The sequence below is a fragment of the Oncorhynchus masou genome, chromosome 16 (genome assembly GCF_036934945.1).
Source record: "Oncorhynchus masou masou isolate Uvic2021 chromosome 16, UVic_Omas_1.1, whole genome shotgun sequence".
Classification (NCBI taxonomy): domain Eukaryota; kingdom Metazoa; phylum Chordata; class Actinopteri; order Salmoniformes; family Salmonidae; genus Oncorhynchus; species Oncorhynchus masou.
Window position 1 is genome coordinate 18,128,633 of NC_088227.1, and position 25,008 is coordinate 18,153,640.

The following is a 25,008-nucleotide window of genomic DNA, read 5'->3' on the forward strand; positions in this document are numbered from 1 at the left end:
TCGGGAGTGAGTGTTGCAATGGAGAACAGACAATTTGTATGTGCTACACGCTTCAGCACTCAGTGGTCCCATTCTGTGAGCTTGTGTGTCCTACCACCTTTTCGGCTGAGCCGTTGTCTCTCCTAGATGTTTCCACTTCACAATAACAGCACTTACAGTTGACCGGGGCAGCTCTAGCAGGGCCAAAATTTGACGAACTGTCTTGTTTGAAAGGTGACATCCTATGATGGTGCCACGTTGAAAGTCACTGAGCTCTTCACTAAGGCCATTCTACTGCCAAATTTTGTCTGTGGAGATTGCATGACCTGTGCTCGATTTTATACACCTATCAGCAACAGGGTGTGGTTGAAATAGCCGAATCCACTAATTTGAAGTCGTGTCCTCATACTTTTGCATACATAGTGTCGTTCTGTCTATATGTATGTTAGTGAGAAAAGGGAAACGTTCTGGGTAAATTGCCAATTTTATAAATTCAGAACATGCATCTTGATTTTCAATAAAAGATTAGGTTGAAACTCTAAATAAAATAAAATCACCACCAACATATGCATTGCACATTCAATAGCCTCGGAAATGTGCAGGGCAGGTGCCACTGCTACCCTTTGGGTTAGATACGGGTTAATAACAGTTTTATCACCAAGGTGTGACTTGGCTCCACAATACTTTTCACGGCTGCTCACTTGGATTACGGGTCTTGTAGTTTTTTTTGTTCAAACTTGTTATTGTGAAGATGCGTTTTCAGAACCCATCCGCTCTGACTACAACCCCCCTCGCCCGCGCCTGCGTAAACCAGTCGAGGGAGCTGTTCGTGTCATATAGTGCTGGTCTGTTTTCATTGATCGCTGCTCTTGTGCACTGTGTGAGGAGCGTTTTATAGAAGACACGATGGATGAAGAATTAAAATGCCCCGTTTGCGGCTCTCTTTTCAAGGATCCTATTCTTTTACCCTGCTCACACAATGTGTGTTTGGCGTGCGCCCGCAATATCATTGTACAGACCCCAGAAGGCGAAACACCTCCGCAAAACCGTGCCTCCGGGAACTCGGACTACGATTATTTGGATATGGACAAAATGAGCATGTATAGTGAAACGGACAGCGGCTATGGATCATACACGCCGTGCCTCAAGTCTCCAAATGGGATACGGGTGTTTCCTCCGACTCTGGTGCACCGCCACTGCTCCATAACGTGTCCTCTCTGTCACCGTAGTGTCTCTCTGGATGAGCGGGGACTGAGGGGCTTCCCACGTAACCGGCTACTGGAGGCGATCGTGTCTCGTTATCAGCAGAACCGCTCTGCCAACGTGAAATGTCAGCTGTGTGACCGCAACCCTGTCGATGCCACTGTGATGTGCGAACAGTGCGACGTGTTTTACTGCACACCATGCCAGCAGCGATGCCACCCTTCCCGTGGACCGCTGGCCAAACATCGATTACTGCCACCGACCCAATCGCCCGCGGCTGGAAGCCAGCAGATGCCCGCCGGCACCATACGCAAACAGGGAACGTGTGCAGACCATGAAATGGAGAACTTTAGCATGTACTGCGTCAACTGCAAGACTCCAGTGTGTATGAAGTGTCTTGAGGGTGGCAAGCACGGGAGTCATGATTTAAAACCTTTAGCTGCCATGTGGAAACAGCACAAGGTAAGGATGAAGGCTGGTGGGGATGGCCTTGGCCAGCGTCATAATAAGCTGCTCTGCAGCATCACATCATCACATGTCATCAGTGCCATTTAAATCACTCCAACTGAGGTCATCAGTGGTAGACTTTACTGACAGTAATCAGGCAGCAACACTGTATAGCCTAATCACAGAGAAAGAAAGAAAAGCAACCCAATAGCCTGACTCACCAGTGTCAGGTCACTGTTCTCCAGTTTCTATCCCAGATTGTTCCTGCCAACAGTTCTGGGTTTGCCATTTGAATTTGCGAATAGGTCACCGGCGCTGTGTAACAGTGCCCCATGGTTTCCTCAGCACCCACGACATGGTGAAGAGGCATAGGATGCCTATAGGCAGACTGACACTTTGATAGATAGTAGAGATGCACATTGAGCTATCACACCCAAATTCACCAATTCAATTAAAAGCCAAACTGGGCCACTAATCGTGCATGCCTCCTTCCCACTCACTGATAAGGGTTGTTATGAGTACAGTTGACCTTTATCACACTAGCCTACTGTCCCACAAATGGACCATGAAAATCGCATACTGTAAGTGTGAAGCGGTGTTTATAAGTGATGAGCCCTATAAATACAAGATGCAGAAGTGCTTCGTTAATATATTTCCTGGTCGAGTGAGATCGAATACACTCCAGCATGCTGTCCATTTTGTGCTGTATTTTATGGCCAACGATCTGTATTGGCAAGAATGGGATGGTCAAGTGAGCTCTGCTCAGGTTGGAGGGAGTGTGTGTATGTGTGTGTGTGAGAGAGGGAGAGAGGGAGGGAGAGGGAGAGAGAGAGAGAGGGAGGGAGAGATGGAGAGAGACATTAAGTGATGAAAAGGACACAAATGTATTGGCCTACTATTATGGCAAATTATCTCGGAGCCCTCTTGAAGCTACACTATCCCTCTTCACTGTAGATATTGGCTTGGGTCTACTCTGCATGCCTCCCCTTGAATGATTCCACTGCACCAGGCAGCTATCTATGTCACTGTCACTTGGATGGGATTTTGTTGTGACACTGGGGACTAATACAAACCTATTACTCACAATCCTTCCCATCCACAGCTCCAGATCCGCCCTCAAGCTCTGACATGCTTTCCTATCGACTGTCCTCTTCTAGGATCTGACAGAAAACTCAGTTGAACAGATTCAACAACCAGTCTGTTAGTTAGGGTAGGAGGGCTTGGAGATTGCAGTGTTGAAAGGAGAGAGAGAGAGAGAGAGAGAGAGAGAGAGAGAACGGCTACTCCTCCGAGGATTGTTTTATGTCCACAGATAGATTGTGTCTTAGAGGCAATTGTCATCCTCCATGCTGCAGAGATACTGATAATGGAGACGCCTGTGTGTGCTGACCCACGTCCACTGTGAATGAGAGCCGCCATTCGTTTTTTGCTGGACCTTCAGTAGTCAATCTTATATTTCTCCTCGGGGGATGCTTTTACAAACATGATTTGAAAGTAATGTCAAGTTGTGTTGATGTTATTTACAGTATGTCAAATGGAACAAACGGAAAACAAGGGACTGCCTTAGGGTATCAATGGCATTTGTCTCCCCTTTAACAGTGACAGTGTGAGAGAGTGACAAAAATGCTTGCTGGGAATACATCATGAATATGTATTTACTAGCCGATAAGCCTCAGATAAACGTTTGGATGAAAAGTCACGGTAGTGAAGTTTCCTATGGATGTCCTATGGGCAGCCAAGCAGAAACACCCAGATACAGTGTATAGTATATTTAATGCCCCCGCACACACACTACACACTGGTACCAAACTCTGCACATGCGTACACTAGGCCAGGGCATTGCTCACCAGGCTGCAGCAGGCATGAGCATTTGGGCCCCGCCAAGTCCAGTGCAGGGCCCAACCGACTAGTACTGAGCAATTAACCGAAATGTCAGTGTTTAAAAATAGGTTTTAACAACTTATTGACCCGACATCAGTAAAGAGAAGGAAGGCGATTGAGAGTGATAGAGAGCAGTTGCTTCGCAAGCTACTGTATCTCTACCTGAAAATACATAAAGTGATTTGATAGTTGGTATTCAGCAGTCATAAAAGTATGCCTTATTTACATTGAAGAACTACTAAAATGGTGGCTTTGTCAGACGGCACAGGCAGCAGCTCTATAGAGATGAGATGATGACATGGAATGAAATGATAAAGTCATCAAATAAAACAAATGTAATATACACAACAACAGAAGTAAAGTAATGTGAATAAATGATGGTAAACGCCAAGCAGTAATGGGCAGACATTACCGTCACGGGATTGGATTAATTGTTTTATTCTGTGTTGTCACAGCATTCAACCCACATAATGCATAGTGCATTTAATGTGCCCAAAAATATTTTCAATCCGAAATTGAAAAAAACGTTATTATTTTTTTTATTATAAAACCGAAACCGAACTGACCTCAAAAAACACTAATCACTCAGCAGTACAACTGACTCAGGTCCTCTAGTTTTGTCCTGACTTCCCAAATACCGCACATTATACATGACCACAAAGAACATTTTAGGGGATGAAAGAAACCATGGTTCCTCTCTTTTCAATTCCACATTTTGTTAAATGGGGTTGTTATCCTGTCATTAAGAGAAAGGAAGACATATTGGGAAGGCCTACATTTGAACTACATCAACCTATTTATGGACCAATGTCATAGTCATGGATAGAATCTGATCAACACATTTGTAGAGAACTATTGGATAATGGATGATAGGGCTACATTCCAGTGCGGTTATGTGGATAAGAATAGATACAGAAGTCTGTGGTTTTGACCATTGAACGAGATTCATATAGGAGAGGATGCCCCCAGCTTGTACAGTACGGGAAGGGGCTAGCCAAGTAAGAGCACAGAGTCTGGCCAGGTCAGCTGGCTGGCTGGCTCGCCTAGATTCAGATGGTAATGTAGCTAATGACAGGTTGTTCTGCTACCTCAGGCATACAGAGCCCCTCTCCCAGACCCTGCAACGGCATTGGCTCCAGAATGTAGGTTAAGTACAGTGTGGTATCTCCCATCCCATTGAATATCTGTGCTGTGCCATACTCTAGCTGCATAGTACCCAGTACACTAGACTTGGTTCATGTTGTGTTGAATAAGCGTTTGGTGATGGGGTAGCCAGGCATAAAGGATGAGTGTACTGTATGTGTGCAACTACTGTAACCAAAGGCATAGGAACAGGAGAATCATTTTGAGCTATTTTTAGAGGCAAGAATGAGTGCTTGGACAAGACCTTAGTGTAGTGCTGTGTGCGCATACCTCAAGGGTTACCATGGATACATGGAGGCAAGTTACCAGACTGTTGCTGAAAATGAGGCCTAATGGATATCACGACTCTACCTTTTGAAATGTATGTAACGAGCTTCACAATATGCGATATCTCAAATAGATGTTATAGTTTGTGTGTGTCAATGATTGCAACACTGTCACAGTATAAAAAAAGAAAGAATGAATTATTCCTTGCAAATGTCATTTGTGCTGGTTTTTAATATCATAAAATGTGTCCATATTATGCATATTCATACACACAATATATTCATGTAGCAAATCCTATAAATATTTGATAAATTGTTAAGGCAATATTACTTTTACTACATTTTCAATTGAATCATCCTCTGGAGATTTTCCTAAACTGGTAAATATTGTGTGTGCTCTGATTTCATGCTTTATTTGGGTTGTTCTTAATTTGCCTGGGGGGGATGTGCTGGCCATGCTGGGCTGTGATGGCTGTTGTGGCCATGTTGTAAAATATCAGTGGTGGAGCAGTGTGCCACACGGCCAGAGGATTTGTGTGAGGCTGAGCAGGGGAGGGAGATTGGTTCTGCTCTCATCCAGATGTGGAGCGTTAATGACACAGCTGCTGAGTGAGGGAGGAGAAGATGGAGGAGATGGAGGAAAAAGAGGGGGAAGAGAAAGTGGTGGGGCTTCCTGAATTTGACCCAGTCCTCCTGGCATGTCCCTGAGGACCCATTTGGAATCAAGGTCAACACCGCAGATCAACACTGCAGCTACTGTATGTATTGTCTTACTCCGATCCCTTGACACTGGGTTAGAAATTGATTGATTGATAACACACCTTCTCCCCTACTTGAAACCCTCTGCTTTTGAATGTCACACACATGACTTAAGTGTTCTCTCTCTCTGATGACATTACTGGGGCTCCTTCAGAGGAAGAATGCTGCTGTCAGGAAAAAGGACGCCTCTTCCTATTTGTCTGGAGGAAATACATTTACAATAAAGGGTACATTTTAAAATGAGGGGTACTTTTTCAAACGAGTCGTTTAAATAGAGCCTCACCTTTCATCTTATGACCCTTCCCACTGATCACACACGGGTTGAATCAACGCTTTTTTTAACGTCATTTCAACGAAGTTGCGTTGAACCAACGTGGAATAGACGTTGAATTGACGACTCTGCCTAGTGGAAATTACTCTAACAGGTTTCTCCTGCTATAACTGACCTGTCATCCTTAGTGACAGTGAAGGGGCTGGTGCTGTATTCCACCACCACTAATGAGGTCACTGCCAGTTCTGAGCCACACAAGGGCAGCATCCCGATCCTAATTACACTGAAGTTTAATATTAGCTCATAAAGAATAACTACATCTTACAAGGGGGGCTCATGACAAGACTGATAGGACCTTGACGATATGGGTCCCTTGATAAAGTTTTCATGTTAAGCAGTAGCATCCTTCTGGTCCATATCGAATCAAACTCTCACATTATACACTGTTAGGATAAACAAGGACGACCCAGTGAAAGGACATTAATTAGTGATATGCAGGAGGTTGTCAAGTGACAGGCTCTCTCCCCATAGGAGGGCCACCAGCCCCTCCCCCTGACCCCTGGAGGTCACCCTGACAAAGTGTCACAGAGAGAAAAAGGTCTGAGCCGATAAACACTGGGCTGGCACTGCCCCCTTGTCTTGTCAGGAGCTGTGGCTGGGGCCCTGGTGGAAAGAAACCACACAGGGGAGCGGAATCACTCATCCCCTTGTTAGCGGCGCGGACAGACAGCTTGCTGGGCCAGATGGCACATTAATGAACCGTGGAGGGCTGGCTTGATTTGTGTCCCTCCTGAACCCGACGCACGCAGCCCACAGAGGCCCAGCCCCAGAGAAGCCCTGACTGAGACTGATAGAGAAGCCCAGAGGAATAGGGGCAGGTGGGAGGAGCGGGAGGGAGGTGGGAGGAGGGAGGTGTGGATCCGGGCCAGATTGATCACAGCAGGGTTGGTGTACACCATGATTACCCTTCACTCATGGTCCATGAGCCTCAGCTCAGAGCAGATCTGCTGAAAGGTTTGACCTCTAAACATGGTTTTGAGGCCCTCGTTTGAATTTGTAATCTCTTTGATTACTATGACCTCAGAGGTCGTTGCTGTGTGGTTGGGCTTAAGTACGGGGTTAATTAGTATAAATTACTGCCCATACTGTATATTTCTGGGACAATTGGCTTTAATCATAACATGTTAGAGAAGTGACACGGAGAGTGTTTTGATTAGTTTTGGATTAATAATTGCCCGTTTTTCATTCACAGTGTCAACTCTCCCAAGCTTTGAACGGTGTGTCAGATAAAGCCAAGGATGCCAAGGAATTCCTAATGCAGTTGAAGAACATGCTTCAGCAGATACAGGTAACATTCTCTTTTTGATTACGTGTCTGGTAGATCAAATGAGAACGTCAACATGTATAGAAATGTCAATGTAACCTGTATTCCCCATAACCTACTTACCTGTGCCTGTCGGCTTTAACGAAACACTAAAAAGAAAGAGGAAGGATGCTCCGGAATCATACAATGTCACTTTCTGGACTCTTTTCATTCTGCAACGAACACCGGCACTACATCCAAAGCACTTCTTATCGCCCGGTGGGAACACAAGTTTCTGTTTGTGACCACGCTAAGAGCTAAAGTAGGAAAGGGCTGCTGTCCACACGGACTGCCCCAGCCTGTCACGGCTTTTATACACTTACTGCACTGCCATGTCTTAACAGTCTGTGCATTAAGACTCTTATTCTGGGCTTGAGGGGATTGTTTTTGAGTCAAATCCCAGCTCTGCTCAGCTCAGTAGAGTTAGAGTCTCTAACCATTTTCTTCATCCTTGAACCGAGGTGCAGAGTGTAGCTCGAATAGAATTGACTATTTCACCTGCTGGAAGATTTAGCAGCAATCACTGTGGAGTTATCATATTTAGTCCGCTAGTGTCCTTGCCCCCTGTCCCCCGTCCCCTCTGTGCCTGGCCATAGCACCCTGTACCTTCCTGTATCTCCCTGTTCTTTTATTGAGCGATGTGATGTGTTGTGTCCCTCGCAGGAGAACGGGGTGGAGTTCGAGGCCTGCTTGGTGGCTCAGTGTGACGCCCTGATTGAGGCTCTGACGAGGCAGAAAGCCAAGCTCCTCACCAAGGTCACCAAGGAGAGGGAGTACAAGCTCAAGGTGGGTCAGAAGGATGGACGCTGCGACGGCTGATGGATAACAACGTCATGTTGACTGCCCCAGACACCTCTCCCCAAGCTCAGATTGTATGTGCACCATTATCCTGGGGACAAGGTCATGTTGACTGTAACATACAGGTGGCAGGATTCAGATGGGCGGGCAAACACAGCAGGGCCATGGTTTATTGATAACAATAATCACAGTACTCTCTCTGCATCAGACATGTTAACCATACTTTGCATGCTTAACACAGATGATCAATAGTTACATATTATTCATATTACAACCCTAAGTAGTGATAGACTGCCTCTTTTACCTCAGATGGCAGCTCTTTCATGACACAAAGGGCATCCAAGGTTGTGAACTTGTCTTGGCCCAGGTCGAGGTGCATCTGGATGCAGATTTCTGTCCTCTCCGCCTCCCTGTCCTCTCTTCTCCCCCTGAAGCCTCAGCTGAGGGCCTGGGCCTGCAGGCTGGCTGGTGTTAAGTTCTTAGTGGGTCACATGGATCCAAGCCCAGGCTCAATGTGTAGGCTTGGGGATTGGGGCTCCAGAGGACAGCTGTTGTGTTGAGCAGGGCTGAAGCTAAAGAGCAGCTAGGACTGTTGCAGCATCACACAGCAGAAAAAAAGGTATCTTCATTTCACTATGATGAAGGCTGTCAAACTGATGTGTCCTTTTCAGGAGATTACAATGGGAAAATAAGAGCTTTATGGAGTTTAGTACACAACCATATGGTAACGCTAGTAAAGAGCAATTGTCTTGACAGCATTCGGTATCATTAACTAGGATTTCTGACATTTTTTAGGATCACCATTAGCCAATGCCAATGGTGACAGCTAGTCATACCGTCACACAAAATAAAAATAGTCACACAAAAGAAAAATACATTACAGACAAAATCCAACTCACATACATTTAAGAACATGAACATGTAGTGTGTGTATCTATCAGTTACACATACATGTCAGTAAATACGCACAAAAAGTAGGTCACATGTTGGAGAGGCATTGTGAGGTGTTGCTTTATTAGTTTTTTTAAAACCAGGTTTGCTGTTCACTAGTGGTATATGAGATGGAAGGGAGTTACATGCAATCACAGCTCTGTATAATATAGTATAGTATGTTTCCTTGAATTTGTTCTGGACCTGGGGACTGTGAAAAGACGTCTGGTGGCATGTCTGGTGGCATGTGTGTCAGTGCTGTGTGTAAATTGACTATGCAAATAATTAGGAATTTCCAACACATTATTGTTTGTTATAAAAACAAGAAGCGATGCAGTCAGTCTTTCCTCAACTCTCAGCCAAAAGAGCCTGGATTGTGAGCTTTGTTTGATTGAAATCCCTTTTTTTAGGAACAGTTGTGACGGTAATCTGTTGAGAATAACTACTTTATGGTATCTACAGGACAATGTTGTTGTTGTTTTTTACCCTGCAATCCCAGAAGGAGGGCATTTGTTTCCCCTGTTCAATAGTCTGGAGTGTTGTGTTTGTGTGCCGGTGAACGGCACTTTCTACTCTAATTAAATTCATCCGAGCCATTAATCTGTCAGCAGTATTTTTTATCAGTGGTCTCTTTCGCCACACCACACATTCCCAGGGAGAGAGTCATTTTTGTGACTCGTGACAGACTAGTCTAGGCATAATCCATAGACCGCTGGAGTGGCATTGTTTGAATATTGCATGACGTAAGGATTATATAGTAAATTCAATCTGAGTTGTTATATATCATTTGATTTACCTAAATGTATATTAATTATGATTTGATAGACATGACTGTTCCTGACTGTCCTCTGGTTTGTTTATGTTTTGGGGTTATTTTATTCTGTCTACCATTCAGGATTGTTCATTTTATGCTTATTTAATTTGTAATATTTTAATGGATTTATTTAAATAATGAAACCGGTTGACAGGTGAATAATTTATGAACATTTAATTAATGAATGTGTCAGTGGCTTAATCTAATTATTTCTTACATTAGTTTTGAATTCTAAGGCTTAATTTGATAGAGTGATTAAATACTTTCCAATTAATCAACCTTTTCTGACCTTTTAATTTATAATCTTATAAACACAAAAATCCATACTTTTTCACAAAAATGCAAAGATAAGTTAAACACATGAGCAAGTATAAGTGGTCTACCCAAACAAAGGCTCATAAAATGTTGACAGTCCACTGAATTTCAATTAGCTGTGAATGAATGGCTTTGACACCCGCCCAAATCCATTTTCCCCAGTGCTTTGTGTTTAGCCAAAAGGAAAAACGCGCGTGTATGTGTGTGTACGTGTGCATGTGTGTGTGTCTGTATGTGTGTGAAATGCCTGCCCAGTATTAATATTACATTAAAGGGTGCCCGTCTGTGTCCTCCTGGCTTCTCCTGTGTTCAGGTGGTGCGTGACCAGATCACACACTGCACTATGAAGCTGCGTCAGACCACGGGCATGATGGAGTACTGTCTGGAGGTGATCAAAGAGAACGACCCCAGTGGCTTCCTGCAGGTACAGTAGTGATGTATGGATGAATGGGGATAGAGCTCTGCTAGTAGGCTGTATCATGTTTGAAGGTAAGACCCAGGTGCAGGCAATGTCGAAGTAACAAAAGTTTATTAATTCGAACACGGGCAGGCAGGCAGGCTCGGGGTCAGGCAGAGGTCGGTAAACCAGAGTAGTGGGGCAAAGTTACAGGACGGCAGGCAGGCTTGGGGTCAGGCAGAGGTCGGTAATCCAGAGTAGTGGGGCAAAGGTACAGGACGGCAGTCAGGCTCGGGGTCAGGCAGAGGTCGGTAATCCAGAGTAGTGGGGCAAAGGTACAGGACGGCAGGCAGGCTCGGGTCAGGCAGAGGTTGGTAAACCAGAGTAGTGGGGCAAAGTTACAGGACGGCAGGCAGGCTCGGGGTCAGGCAGAGGTCGGTAATCCAGAGTAGTGGGGCAAAGGTACAGGACGGCAGTCAGGCTCGGGGTCAGGCAGAGGTCGGTAATCCAGAGTAGTGGGGCAAAGGTACAGGACGGCAGGCAGGCTCGGGGTCAGGCAGAGGTCGGTAAACCAGAGTAGTGGGGCAAAGGTACAGGACGGCAAGCATTTCAAAGCCATTCATTCACAGGGTCAGGTCAGGCAGAGTTCGGTAATCCAGAGTAGTGGGGCAAAGTTACAGGACGGCAGGCAGGCTCAGGGTCAGGCAGAGGTCGGTAATCCAGAGTAGTGGGGCAAAGGTACAGGACGGCAGGCAGGCTCAGGGTCAGGTTAGGCAGAAAGGACAAAACTGGGAAAACTAGAAAACAGGAATATAGACAAGGCAGGGGCAAGGGGAAAACCACTGGTAGGTTAGAGGAATGGGCGACACCTGGAGGAGGGTGGAGACAATCACAAAGAGAGGTGAAACAGATCAGTGCGTGACAGGCTGTGGATGAGGCTAGCCTGCTTGACTTCCCTCACATTCCTCTCAGATGTCCTTGTTTCCTACTGCTAAATGCTAAGGCCAACAAATATTTTTCCCAAATATATTTCCTAAAACGGGTTGAAAACAAATAATTTGAAGATCATTAGAAAACTCTTGCCATAAAAATGCTTAACATCAAGACCTTTGAAAGAACTGCTTATATATTTTACTATACTAATAAATATTGATTCAGAGTGCATATGATAAGCTTGTAGCAAGATATTGATTAAAATGTGTTGTTGGCCAAATGTGAGTGAAGATATTGATACTTAATAGGTAATAAATAGGTCATCCCAAACCAATACTCGTTGACTTGCGCTGATAAAGGTTAACCTGATAATGGTTAACATTGGTATGTGACACCCTCATCGAGTTAAACGTTGACTTGTCGTATTTAGTTCCCCTCACCATTAGCTGGAAGCCATTGATTCTCCTCTTTTTTTTAAGGAACAGTCTGAATAGGACGAAATAGAGATGAAAGACTCTCTTCTGTAAATTGGTGATTATCTCCCCCTATATCTTTATGGTGATATTAATTGTACAGTTTCTTATAACCCCTGAACAAAATCTGTGCTCTGTATCATAAAAGCTTATATAAAACCTTACAAAAGCTGGTAACCTACAGGGTTGGCTATTCTTTAATGCAGCACATTTCCAGCTGGTATTTTTCCAGAAGCACAAAGAGAAACCATAAAAAGTCCATTAAAACCATGTTGCACTTTGTAATAGTATATTACACTGTAGCTGAACCTTTTAGTGGAGTTGTAGCTGGTTTGAAGCGGTTCTCCCCTGCTGTGTGTTTCTATGTAGATCTCAGATGCGCTGATCAAACGTGTGACGTCGTCTCAGGACCAGTGGGTCAAAGGGGCTTTGGAGCCTAAGGTGGGCCCTGAGTTTGACCTGACCCTGAACACAGACCCCCTGCTGCAGACCATACTACAGTTGGACTTTGTCCAGAGCAAAGGTAACCTATATGTGTTCATTTCTAAGTCATATTCATATACTTGCTACTGTTTGCGTAGTGTTGAGTCTATTCGTACACATTTTCATACAGTGTATTGTTACATTGTTAGATAGTCTTGCAGTGGACTCCTCTTTCAAGTGTGCCTGTGATGTATTTTTGTATGGCTATTCAGCAGTTAAGTAGACACACTTGTCTCTTGCGATATGCATCACCTGCACTCATTCTGTGCTTTATACCTTGGTGAAGTGGAAAAAATGCTTTTGCAAAACTGACCAAAAAGGTCTCCATGTTTCACACATGTTCAATATTCTGAGTATCTGATTAAAACATACTATGTGTCCAGAGCAATTTTTTCATTAGTCTATTTAAATATTGTGCTTGACTAAACCTGAGGAAGATTTGTAGTGCACAGTATATCCCCTGACAATGTCCTAGAATACCAGGATATATTTGTCATATAAATACGATGTATTTCATTTCGCTCCAACACTTTTCCATATCTGTCTACTGAAGCAGACAAGAATTTCCCGTACACAGTTACCAACTGAGTCTGCTCCAAATACAACGTCATGTAAAACCAAATGAGATTTGAAACCAGGGGAAATGTAACCAGCATTCCCCTGAGAAAGCACAGCAGTTGATCAGTTCCACTATGTTGCAAACTAAGTCAAGCACCACACATCAACCCATGTCCAATATCATGTTTCAGATATACAGGAGACTCCATTATTGAAACAAATGCATGCAGGTGGATTGAAAGAGACGGAGAGCGCAGGAGGTATTTCAGAGTTGCTATATGATCATCCAAATCCCCTTTTCCTCCTTGAGACCTGCCAGCCCACACCAGCCCACCACGTTAAGGGGATAGAGTGCTCTCCTCCCATGCATGTTTTACCGCACTCTTCCCTGACAATATTCTTACCTGCCTGACAACAACAACTATCAACCACAACCTATCCATGCAGAGATAGATGTTAACTCCTCTGTGGTGTTCCTGCCATCCGTTTCTATTCAAGTGGAGTCTGCCACGGTGCCCCCGGCCCCCCTGCTGCAGCTGGAGAAGTGCTGCACCCGCAACAACAGTGCCACCCTGGCCTGGAGGGTCACTGTGCCCCCTAGCCACCCCATCGAAGGCTACATCCTGGAGCTGGACGACGGCAACGGGGGTCAATACAGGGTCAGATAATCCTTCACACATTAGAGAACGTGTCGTCATGTCCGACGCTCCATGTAGTCTGACACTAGGGTGGAGCACTTCACGGGCGGGTGTTTTAACAGTAGATTAAGTCAAAGAATGTCAACGTTTGATGCTCATTATGCAATGAAAGGTTTGCAGGAGTTGTGTTTTATTTAGCCAGGCTCATTTCAATATGCGTAATACAGTTCCACTGTAATTCTAGTAGGGTGTCCTACCCGTTTCCTATCGATAACAGTTGTCGCCTCTGCCACGTATTTTATTATTCATAGTGCACATGCTGCAGTCAGAGCTCTAACTAACGCCAGATGGTCCTGTGCTGTACTGTATGTCTCTGTGTCCCAGGAGGTGTATGTAGGGAAGGAGACTGTGTGCACTGTGGACGGCCTCCACTTCAACAGTTCCTACAACGCCAGAGTCAAGGCCTACAACTCCCCCGGAGTGGGGCCCTATAGCAAGACTGTGGTGCTGAAGACATCTGATGGTGGGTGTTCTGTGTTCTCTCACTTTGTGTTGACCTAACTGTAGACATGAAAGGGAAGGAAGAGAAGAACCCCCCCGCCTCACCCAACTGGGGACCAGGGGACACCAGGCTTAATTAGTGCCCGGGGTACAGAATGATACTCTTTATTCACCGCTCCTGAGCCGAGCTCGTCCTCTGGGACATCCAGGCCTGCTGTTTGCCGACAAAGCCTCGTCCTCCCATCAACGCTCTTGTTTGTGTCCTTAACTACGGAGTACTAATCCACAGCAATGGTATCCCAGATCCCACTTTAATGGAAGGCGACTGGTGCAATCTGTCACTGTCCTGGCTGGGTGTGGTGGTACTAGTCAGCTCTGGGTCCCCAGAAACCTCCAGGTTTAGAGCAGTAAACACCATGGCAGAGCCAGAACTGAAGGAGCTCCACTAAAGAGGTGTCCAGTCCTGATATAGGGCTGACAGACAGTGGAAGTGGTCTCGCAGTTTAGCAAAGTATCACAGCGAGAGCGTGCCAGACTGTGATTACTCTAGCCTGCCAGCTGTCAGCGCATTGCCGTGCTCTCCCCGTCCATCCCTCCACTCCCCATCCCAGCCTTGCACTCAATCAATGGCATCAACTGCCTATCCTCTCTCCCTCTCCCTGTCCTCCCATTATTGGGATGGGGAGTGGAGGGAGGGACAGGGAGAGGGAGAGAGGATAGGTTGTTGATGCCATTGATTGAGCTGACAGAGCAGCAGAACAAGGAGAGAGTTTAGGCTGAGCAGAGTACAGGCGGCTCCAGCTCTGGCTCTGCCAGCTGCAATAACAATGGATCTCTGCATGTGGAGGCCTTAGTGAGTGCCTGTCGTGTGCCAGTTAACTGTTTATTCTAACATAGCAGTGCCTCTTTGAGGAATGGGGCTAATTAAGGCAATACACTGCAATGGTTTGACACAGCAGTGCCTTATGGGCAAGGAGCTGCTGAATTAAATTGAATCCAGTGCTTGACTTTTAAATGAGAAGTAGAATTTTTCATTGTGCTGCTTTGTGAATATTTCATGTGTCATCTCACAGTATGCTGCCCAGCATGGGGTCCTAGCTGACCGTGCCGTTCTATACTGGCATCATGTTTCATGCTCTCATGGGGCTCCATCCTCCAATGAGTTTCACTCAGACAACCATGCCCTAGAGACCTGGAAATGCTCTTATCTTGCTCTGACTCCTCCTACTGCTCTACTCTTTCTCTCCTGCAGTGGCCTGGTTCACCTTTGACCCCACCTCGGCTCACAGGGACATCATATTGACCAATGAGAACCGGACAGTGAGCTGCAACAGCTACGATGACCGTGTGGTCCTGGGGACAGCCGCCTTCTCCAAGGGGGTCCATTATTGGGAGCTCAGGGTGGATCGCTATGACAACCACCCGGACCCTGCGTTCGGGGTGGCGAGGATCAATACGATGAAGGACATGATGCTGGGGAAGGATGATAAGGCCTGGGCCATGTACGTGGACAACAACCGCAGCTGGTTCATGCACAACAACTCCCACACCAACAGGTAGGTGACACATCTCTGGGGAGGAAGGCTGACTCCTGCTCCTCCACAGCTTCAGAGTTTAGAAATAGCCACCATATGCTTTGTGTGTCATACTGTCAGGACTAAAACACGTACGCACTTGCAATACTTGGCAGGCAGTATCAGACCTCAGGATAAGACCCAGTTGCAGGCATTTTGAAGTAACAAAAGTTTATTACAAAAACAGGGGGGCAGGCAAATGACAGGTCAATGACAGGCAGAGGTCAGTAATCCAGAGTCCAAAAGGTACAGAACGACAGGCAGGCTCAGGGTAGGCAGAGGTCAGTAATCCAGGGCAGTGTCACAAGGTACAGAACAGCAGGCAGGTTCAGGGCAGGCAGAATGGTCAAAACCAGGAAAACTAGAAAACGGGGACTAGAGCGAAAACAGTAGTACAGGGAAAACCGTTGGTAGGCTTGACGAGACAAGACGAACTGGCAACAGACAAACAGAGAACACAGGTATACATACACAGGGGATAATGGGGCAAATGGGCGACACCTGGAGGGGGGTGGAGACAAGCACAAAGACAGGTGAAACAGATCAGGGTGTGACAGGCAGTTAGTTGGAAATGGAAGAGATTATTCTCAGGGCAGTGCTCTTATGTTTTGTGAATATCCGTTTTGATTTACTTTTACACAGGGTAACATAGAGTAATATTACACATAGATTCAAAGACAAAGAGGCCACAGGCTTAGCAACCTACAGTAGCCCCAGGGACATGAATATCCAGAGCAGAATCCTCCTTCCTCGTTAAACCAATAATACAGTAGTAGTTACTATTTTCAGTCGCTGATTAAAGAGTTTCCCTGTTTTTGTCTTTCATAGCACATCATCTTTTGGTTTCTCCAAACTCATTATTTATCTTCCTGTCAGCTGTTACGTTGGAGCCTATCAATCACAATGACTCACTCATTTCCCTCATTAAAGTGCCAACGATACATGTACTGTTTGTTTCTTTAGCCTAGCAGATTTCTCTGGAACCCCCTGTAGAGCCCAGTTAGCTTTGTGACATAGCTGTTTGACTGGGGGCACACTTTCACACTTCCACCATTTTGTTGTTTGTGCTGCTCACTCTCAAAAACTAATACACTGCTGGCTTTTGGGGTTTCTAATGAGTTGACTGGTTTGAGTGTAATAACTATTTACATACGGCTTTGCACTGCCAAAGTGTTTCAGATGTTTGGATATGGATGCGTTTATGGACTTAGTGCCTCAGGTTGTTTTCTTTATTCCATTGGAAGGGAGAAAGGATATACACCCCGAAGGAGAAGCTTGGGAATGTTTTCATATATTTCTTGGACTACAAGTATTCCGAATATATTAGGGATTTACTGTACATCAAATCACACATAGCCTACATACGAACACGAAAGATTTAGCAATTAGGTCAAATCTAATGTCTTGAATATAGAAAACGATTTGCCGCTCAAAGCCATTTGCTCCATAGTGTTTTTGGACTCATTGGGATCCCTCTACCCATCCGAGATCCCAGACCACTCTCAAAGGGCCTGTGTGAGCTGTTTTGATGTAGTACATTAGGTCTAGACTCTGTGTGTGTGTTCTGCAGGGCCGAGGGGGGCATCTCCAAGGGTGCAACTGTGGGCATCCTGCTGGACCTGAACAAGTACACTCTAACGTTCTTCATCAACAAAGAGCAGCATGGCCCCGTGGCCTTTGAGAACCTGGAGGGAGTCTTCATGCCTGCTGTCAGCATCAACAGAAATGTCCAGGTGAGCACTGATAGTCAGACAGAGCTGATTAGGTTTCAGAAATTCATTCAGATAGTTTTGTCTCTAAATTCAAGGATTATCGGCTTAATTTAGAAATGAAATGAATCTCCAGATTAAGGATGTGCTAAACAGCATAGGCTGTACACATATATACAGTGGGGCAAAAAAAGTATTTAGTCAGCCACCAATTGTGCAAGTTCTCCCACTTAAAAAGATGTGAGAGGCCTGTGATTTTCATCATAGGTACACTTCAACTATGACAGACAAAATGAGAAAATAAATTCCAGAAAATCACATTGTAGGATTTTTAATGAATGTATTTGCTATTTATGGTGGAAAATAAGTATTTGGTCACCTACAAACAAGCAAGATTTCTGGCTCTCACATGTCTGTAACTTCTTCTTTAAGAGGCTCCTCTGTCCTCCACTCGTTACCTGTATTAATGGCACCTGTTTGAACTTGTTATCAGTATAAAAGACACCTGTCCACAACCTAAAACAGTCACACTCCAAACTCCACTATGGCCAAGACCAAAGAGCTGTCAAAGGACACCAGAAACAAAATTGTAGACCTACAGCAGGCTGGGAAGACTGAATCTGCAATAGGTAAGCAGCTTGGTTTGAAGAAATCAAATGTGGGAGCAATTATTATGAAATGGAAGACATACAAGACCACTGATAATCTCCCTCGATCTGGGGCTCCACGCAAGATCTCACCCCGTGGGGTTAAAATGATCACAAGAACGGTGAGCAAAAATCCCAGAACCACACGGGGGCACCTAGTGAATGACCTGCAGAGAGCTGGGACCAAAGTAACAAAGCCTACCATCAGTAACACACTACGCCGCCAGGGACTCAAATCCTGCAGTGCCAGCCGTGTCCCCCTGCTTAAGCCAGTACATGTCCAGGCCCATCTGAAGTTTGCTAGAGAGCATTTGGATGATCCAGAAGAAGATTGGGAGAATGTCATATGGTCAGATGAAACCAAAATAGAACTATTTGGTATAAACTCAAACTCGTCGTGTTTGGAGGGCAAAGAATGCTGAGTTGCATCCAAAGAACACCATACCTACTGTGAAGCATGGGGGTGGAAACATCATTCTTTGGGGCTGTTTTTCTGCAAAGGGACCAGGACGACTGATCCGTGTAAAGGAAAGAATGAATGCGGCCATGTATTGTGAGATTTTGAGTGAAAACCTCCTTCCATCAGCAAGGGCATTGAAGATGAAACGTGGCTGGGTCTTTCAGCATGACAATGATCCCAAACACACCGCCCTGGGCAACAAAAGAGTGGCTTCGTAAGAAGCATGTCAAGGTCCTGGAGTGGCCTAGCCAGTCTCCAGATCTCAACCCCATAGAAAATCTTTGGAGAGAGTTGAAAGTCCGTGTTGCCCAACAACAGCCCCAAAACATCACTGCTCTAGAGGAGATCTGCATGGAGGAATGGGCCAAAATACAAGCAACAGTGTGTGAAAACCTTGTGAAGACTTACAGAAAACGTTTGACCTCTGTTATTGCCAACAGAGGGTATATAACAAAGTATTTAGATAAACTTTTGTTATTGACCAAATACTTATTTTCCACCATAATTTGCAAATAAATTCATTAAAAATCCTACAATGTGATTCTCTGGATTTTTTTTTCTAATTTTGTCTGTCGTTGAATTGTACCTATAATGAAAATGACAGGCCTCTCTCATCTTTTTAAGTGGAGAACTTGCACAATTGGTGGCTGACTAAATACTTTTTTGTCCCACTTTATTTTTGAATTGTTACTAACCAGCATATATACATCATGCTGAGTTAATGAGCACTGTGGTTCATATTTTGGACCTCGAGTCAGCAGTTTAATCTGTCATGAACTCATTTGGAACTGTTTGTCCTTCGCAGGTGACCCTACTAACAGGAATGGAGGTGCCAAAGAATATTAAGCAGCAGTAGCCTCCCAAGGTGTCTAGGCACAGTCCCACCAATGTCAACATGGATTCCTCCTGCTCCAGCCCCCCCCCCCCCCCCTTAGTACTACTACTGTTCAATGCCTATGATCAAATATCACCCTTAGAGGGAATATTATATACAAGGGACTTTTGTACATCAATTATATTGTTTTTAAAAATAATTTTCCAAGTCTTAATTTCATCTCAATCCGTACAATCAGATTCTGTGTTTACAGTCAAAATGCCACCGGGTGCTTTAATGAAGTGCATCTCTGAAACAAAATCCCATACAAGGGTAGAGTCATGAGATGCCCTACAGTACAATGTCTCTACTGTATTCATCTTCTTCTCTCAGGTTAGTTCATAGAGAGTTTGTATACCCCTATTTCTTTAGAGGAAACTGAACGTCAGCCTATCTAACTCACAAGTAGAGATGAATAGAGCGTTTCTCAGACATATTATTGGTGATATACTGTACTATCTTTTCAACTTTACAAAGCCTTGCCAGAGTTGGAGTAAATTCAGTTTCAATTCTGGTCAATTGAAAATGACGTATTGGGGATTTTATATCCTATAAATTCAATTTCATGAAATTGAAATGGATTTCACCCCAGCCTCACTTTCAATAAGAAAGCGAGGTCAGATCAGTATAAAGGACAAATCAGTATAAGGGACAAATCAGAGGACAAACTGTATCTTATCAAACACAAAATTCTGTCGCTAGAGGACAAATCTTGGTTCGAAGTGAAGCCAAACCACTGTGACATTGAGATGTAACATTGCCATGTATTATTTTGTCAAACGATCTACATACAGTAGATAGTATCTTCTTTCAAAGTATTTATTGTTTAATGCGTTGACTTTTACTACACTATTGAAATATTTATTAAGAGGGTGTATGCTCATGTGATGTTTGAATGAACAGGTATTGTTAAAGGTATTTTAAATCAGTTAAAAGTATTGTATTGACAGACCACCAGAGGGTCAAGTTTGCATGATATGTAAGGAAACTGTATATACGACTGTCTCCCAAGCATGTATTCTAAGCTAACTAGTTTACTTAAAACTCTATCTGTATATAGTAAAACAATGCACAACAGTGCTATGCGGAAGCCTTTCAAACAACCTATTACACTATAATAACAGTTTGCCCCCTAGAGTTTGAGTTAGGATTATAGCGTCACATTAATTTCCCCACAGTATGTATTTTACCTTTATGTGACAAGTTAAATCATTTTATGGGGCTAAAGCATATTAATATGACATGTCAGATGACAAAATGAATGAAGAGGGTTAAGCAGTGCATTTGGGATTTGTCAGAGGGAATCTTTATGGAATTGTAGATACTAGGCAGGCTTATTATCCCACATTTACATTTGACCATGTCTTCATTATGTTTCAGTTCACACACTGGTATATCATTAATCTGCATTCGATGCAGTTAGGAGTTTTGTACTATATTATTTAATTATAATTTTGTGAACATCTTGATCTCTTTCTGCTACTAAAAGTGTTGCTTCAAAGTAATGTGCCCTTAATCCAAAATGGTAATATGTTTTTCGATTAAGGATACCAAAGCTATTGCCACTAGAGGAACATTCTGCTCAGAGTCTGTGTTGAAGTACTGTGGTACACTATTGGTGAAAATGATTTGTACTGCTCTTGTAATATTTTCTCTTTGTAAAAACACCAAATATAGTACTGGCATTTTTTAATAGTCTTTAAATCTAATATGGGGGTTATTTAGCTGTGTTAATGGTGTTTTCTGAACAGAACCATTGCCTTGTACATTAAACATGTTGGTATGATGTAGAGCAGACTGTCTGATGGAACTAAAGTATGTCCAAAGCTAAAACGTGGAGATGACCATTCCCGGGGTAAATAAAATGGATGGGAAATGTACATGAAATGTTGACAGCTGTTAGGCTGGACTGATAATTGGCTAGAGCCATTTTGTATAGAGACAAGCCAATGCATCAGGTTCCAGCATGTATTGAGTTATTAAGTGGCTCCAAGTGAATGTTGTCAATTACAGAACTGTCCCTTTTATGAAGACATTCGTATAAAACTGAATTAGTGCTTGTGACGGCAACTACAGTATAGCGAAGTGTGAGGTGTAACAAAACCACAAAAGGCAAACAAAATGGTGTCCATGTAGCCTCTCAGCAATCATTATGGAAATGGCACAAAAAAAAAACACTGCAGGTGCAGACCATAATATCAAAAGAACCTTAGTAGTAAATGCAGATAGTAGTTTATCCTCTCTAAGTGTTGTCTATTTGTGTGTTTGGCATGGATTTCCCCTCCCCAACATGGTAGCCTGCTTCTGAATGTGAACCCCCCCAAAAATAACAAAAAAATAGTGCTAGAAAGTCACTATTGTCAGATTACGTTTGCATTTGAATCTTTTTATTTTCCCCATATTTACTGTTCCCACCCTGACTATGGCATGTGGGGGGAGGAGATGTTGCAGTGTCTGTGGGGCATCTCTCTTCTAAAGGCAGGCACGTATCTCATGCCCTGGGGTGCCTGTTGCCCTCACTGCCACATTACCAGAGAACTAGGCTGGGTGCACCACCAAACCTCATGGGGAATGTCAACTGGTCCTATAGGACACTGTATCTATGTCCACAGTATGTGTCCACAAAAAGCTGTGCTTCTTTTTCTCGAATTCTGTTCATGTGTATGTATGTTCTTTAGTTCTCATCTCTCCTACAATGTAAACGTTTTGTACTTCTAAGTGGTTTGTATATGCAATGCGTTGTACTTGGCATTGTTTTCATATTATACAGTGTAAAAGAAAAGCAAAAAGCAATGTATTTTTTTTCCTTTTTTAAAATGAATAAATGAGTAACTGTGATGGAATATGAATGGGCTCGTCAGTATCTTTTCTGTAGTCTTCCTGGGGTTATGTTGATTGAGGCTTGGACATCAATTGTCTAATCTGTATCTTTTTATGAACTCTGCAAAACTCATAGAAATGCAGCAAAAATGCAACTCTTCATCACTGTTTTCAATTCTTCACATTTTATTTATCCAACCTATCAGAGCAAAACACCAGTCTCAACGTCAAAAGCGAAGAGGCGACTCTGGGATGGTGGCCTTCTAGGCAAAGTTGCAAAGAAAAAGCTATACCTCAGACTGGCCAATAAAAAGAAAAGATTAAGATGGGCAAAATAACACAGACAATGGACAGAGGAACTCTGCATAGAAGGCCAGCATCCCGGAGTCGCCTCTTCACTGTTGACGTTAAGACAGGTGTTTTGCGGGTACTATTTAATGAAGCTGCCAGTTGAGGACTTATGAGGTGTGTATTTCTCAAACTAGACACTCTAATGTACTTGTCCTCTTGCTCAGTGGTGCACCGGGGCCTCCCACTCCTCTTTCTATTCTGGTTAGAGCCAGTTTGCGCTAGTCTGTGAAGGAAGTAGTACACAGCGTTGTACGAGATCTTCAGTTTCTTGGAATTTCTCGCATGGAATAGCCTTCCTTTCTCAGAGCAAGAATAGACTAACGAGTTTCAGAAGAAAGGTCTTTGTTTCTGGCCATTTTGAGCCTGTAATTGAACCCACAAATGCTGATGCTCCAGATACTCAGCTAGTCTAAAGAAGGCCAGTTGTATTGCTTCTTTAATCAGTACAACAGTTTTTCGCTGTGCTAACATAATTGCAAAAGGGGTTTCTAATGATCAATTAGCCTTTTAAAATTATAAACTTGGATTAGCTAACACAACGTGCCATTGGAACACAGGAGTGATGGTTGCTGATGTACGCCTTTGTAGATATTCCATTAACAATCAACAGTTTCCAGCTACAATAGTCATTTACAACATTAACAATATCTACACTGTATTTCTGATCAATTTTATGTTATTTTATTGGACAAAAAATGTGATTTTCTTTCAAAACAAGGACATTTCTATGTGGCCACAAACTTTTGAATTTATATATATATTCATAGCAATCTAAAAATAGACCAAAAACCCGCAACCCGTGACCAATACTTGTTCACCCGGGACATTTTTTTCTAAGTAGCCCAATTTGACTGAAAAACTATGAACATGGCAACACTGAGCTAAACAGAAACTTCTGCAGTGCATAGCAAACAGACTGGACTGGCCAATGGACTGGCGAACACTGGACTGGCCAATGGTAGGCATTTTTTTAATTCATCCATCATTCCAGTGAAAGTGACCAATCGAAGGTTTATAGACACCCATCCACGTTAAACCCACCCTCCATCAGCCTGAAATCCAAACCCAAAGGTGTCAAGACTTGAGAGAGTAATTTGATCAATTGAGAAAGTGTTATTTTTGATCTGTGACAATAAAGCTCTTAAGTTTAATGTGCACACTTGACTGACCTGTGCACTCGCTGGACGCGTCTGCTCGCATGCCCATTTTCTTCTCTCGATTGTGTTTTCTCGCGACATGATGTTTCATCTTGATCGCGCGCGCCATCTAGTGCTCGTTCAACTCTTGGATCGGATTTGAGAACATATTTAGCTGCCATTGTGTTTTTAACGTTACAGCAAAGGGAACCGACGCTAAAAAAAGAGAGATGACTCTGAAGACATTTTGGAAGAGAGGAGGAACTCTAGCAACTTGAAATATGCATTCGGATGCTATTCACCGGTTCTTTACAAGGGACGTACTCCCTGCAACGCAAACATGCTCAAGAATATCGTCTATTCTGATCAGCTACGCTATTTGATTAATCAGGTAGGTAATTAATACTATCGGCCGCATGTGCAAAGGTTGTCATGGTTTTTATAGGTTGTGAAGTGTTAAAATTTCAGTGTTTCTATTGAGCCTCACACCACAGTGACATCTCGACCCCTCTGACCCACAATTTTAGTCAACATGTGTAGATGACAAAATGTGTTGATCAAAGGGTGCAGGAATGTAACTTTATATTGCTTTGCATGCAGGGTCATACTTGACCTTATCACTCAAGGGTTAATTCCATCCCATTCAGTGTTTAAACCTTTTTGACCACCAATGACTAATGTCTTGACAACTTTCTCTGAAACTGTCTTTGGTTAGGCAATGCATGTATTATTCATAACCTCTGTCTTCTGGTTGTTGATCATGCCCAGGTGTCACAAGAGTCTGGCGAAGCCTCTGACATCAGCCAGGACGAGTCCTGTGTCATTCTGGAGGAGATGGCTTACCGGCTCCAGATCAGCACCGTCCACTTCTTTGCCTTCACCCTCAGCAAGGACTTCAAAACGCTCTTGCAACATGTCTGTATTAACATGTATTATTAATTAGTTTGAGGTCTGTTATGAATCTAATGCAAAGTAGTACATTAAGGATTATGGGGCATGTGGGACATAAACTATTTTCCCTGTTAATAAAGTTCATTCATATCCACACATTCTTCAATTCTTCAGCTCCAACAAGCCATCCAGGAGCATCCTGTGGTGCTGCTCCCCAGTCACTGTAGTTACATGGACTTCCCGTTGATGTCCTACATTCTGTACACCTATGACCTTGCCCTGCCTGTCATCATAGGCGCGGGAAGTATGGGTGCTGAGGGTGCTGCAGCACCCCTTGAAAAATCAGAATAGAAAATAAATAAATATTTACTGTACCAGTCAAAAGTTTGGATAC

The 25,008-nt window shown here is 43.7% G+C and overlaps 2 protein-coding genes across 3 annotated transcripts; both read left to right on the plus strand.

Moving 5' to 3' along the window:
* Positions 1-850: 850 nt before the first annotated feature.
* Positions 851-22,259, plus strand: LOC135557590 (E3 ubiquitin-protein ligase TRIM9-like). Of its 2 annotated transcripts, XM_064991003.1 has the most exons (11): positions 851-1,644; positions 7,202-7,297; positions 7,976-8,098; positions 10,483-10,593; positions 12,342-12,495; positions 13,205-13,273; positions 13,512-13,672; positions 14,036-14,174; positions 15,405-15,708; positions 17,297-17,459; positions 19,348-22,259. In XM_064991003.1, the coding sequence occupies exons 1-11, from the start codon at positions 886-888 to the stop codon at positions 19,396-19,398; spliced, it is 2,130 nt and encodes a 709-aa protein (XP_064847075.1). In that variant the 5' UTR covers positions 851-885; the 3' UTR covers positions 19,399-22,259. The 2 variants fall into 2 exon arrangements, with proteins under 2 accessions (XP_064847075.1, XP_064847074.1); XM_064991002.1 differs by lacking the exon at positions 13,205-13,273.
* Positions 21,257-24,965, plus strand: LOC135557285 (dihydroxyacetone phosphate acyltransferase-like). Its single transcript, XM_064990471.1, has 4 exons — positions 21,257-21,271; positions 23,950-24,114; positions 24,492-24,652; positions 24,755-24,965. The coding sequence occupies exons 1-4, from the start codon at positions 21,257-21,259 to the stop codon at positions 24,963-24,965; spliced, it is 552 nt and encodes a 183-aa protein (XP_064846543.1).
* Positions 24,966-25,008: the final 43 nt, after the last annotated feature.

What these genes read in the sequence shown, in the direction of transcription:
- LOC135557590 (XM_064991003.1), top strand. Translation starts at nt 886, where the DNA reads ATGGATGAAGAATTAAAATGCCCCGTTTGCGGCTCTCTTTTCAAGGAT. An exon ending in CCATGTGGAAACAGCACAAG is followed by an intron (nt 1,645 to 7,201) that starts GTAAGGATGAAG and finishes TTTCATTCACAG; the next exon opens with TGTCAACTCTCCCAAGCTTT. An exon ending in AGAGGGAGTACAAGCTCAAG is followed by an intron (nt 8,099 to 10,482) that starts GTGGGTCAGAAG and finishes TCCTGTGTTCAG; the next exon opens with GTGGTGCGTGACCAGATCAC.
- LOC135557285 (XM_064990471.1), top strand. An exon ending in TACGCTATTTGATTAATCAG is followed by an intron (nt 24,115 to 24,491) that starts GTAGGTAATTAA and finishes GATCATGCCCAG; the next exon opens with GTGTCACAAGAGTCTGGCGA. An exon ending in CAACATGTCTGTATTAACAT is followed by an intron (nt 24,653 to 24,754) that starts GTATTATTAATT and finishes CTGTTAATAAAG; the next exon opens with TTCATTCATATCCACACATT.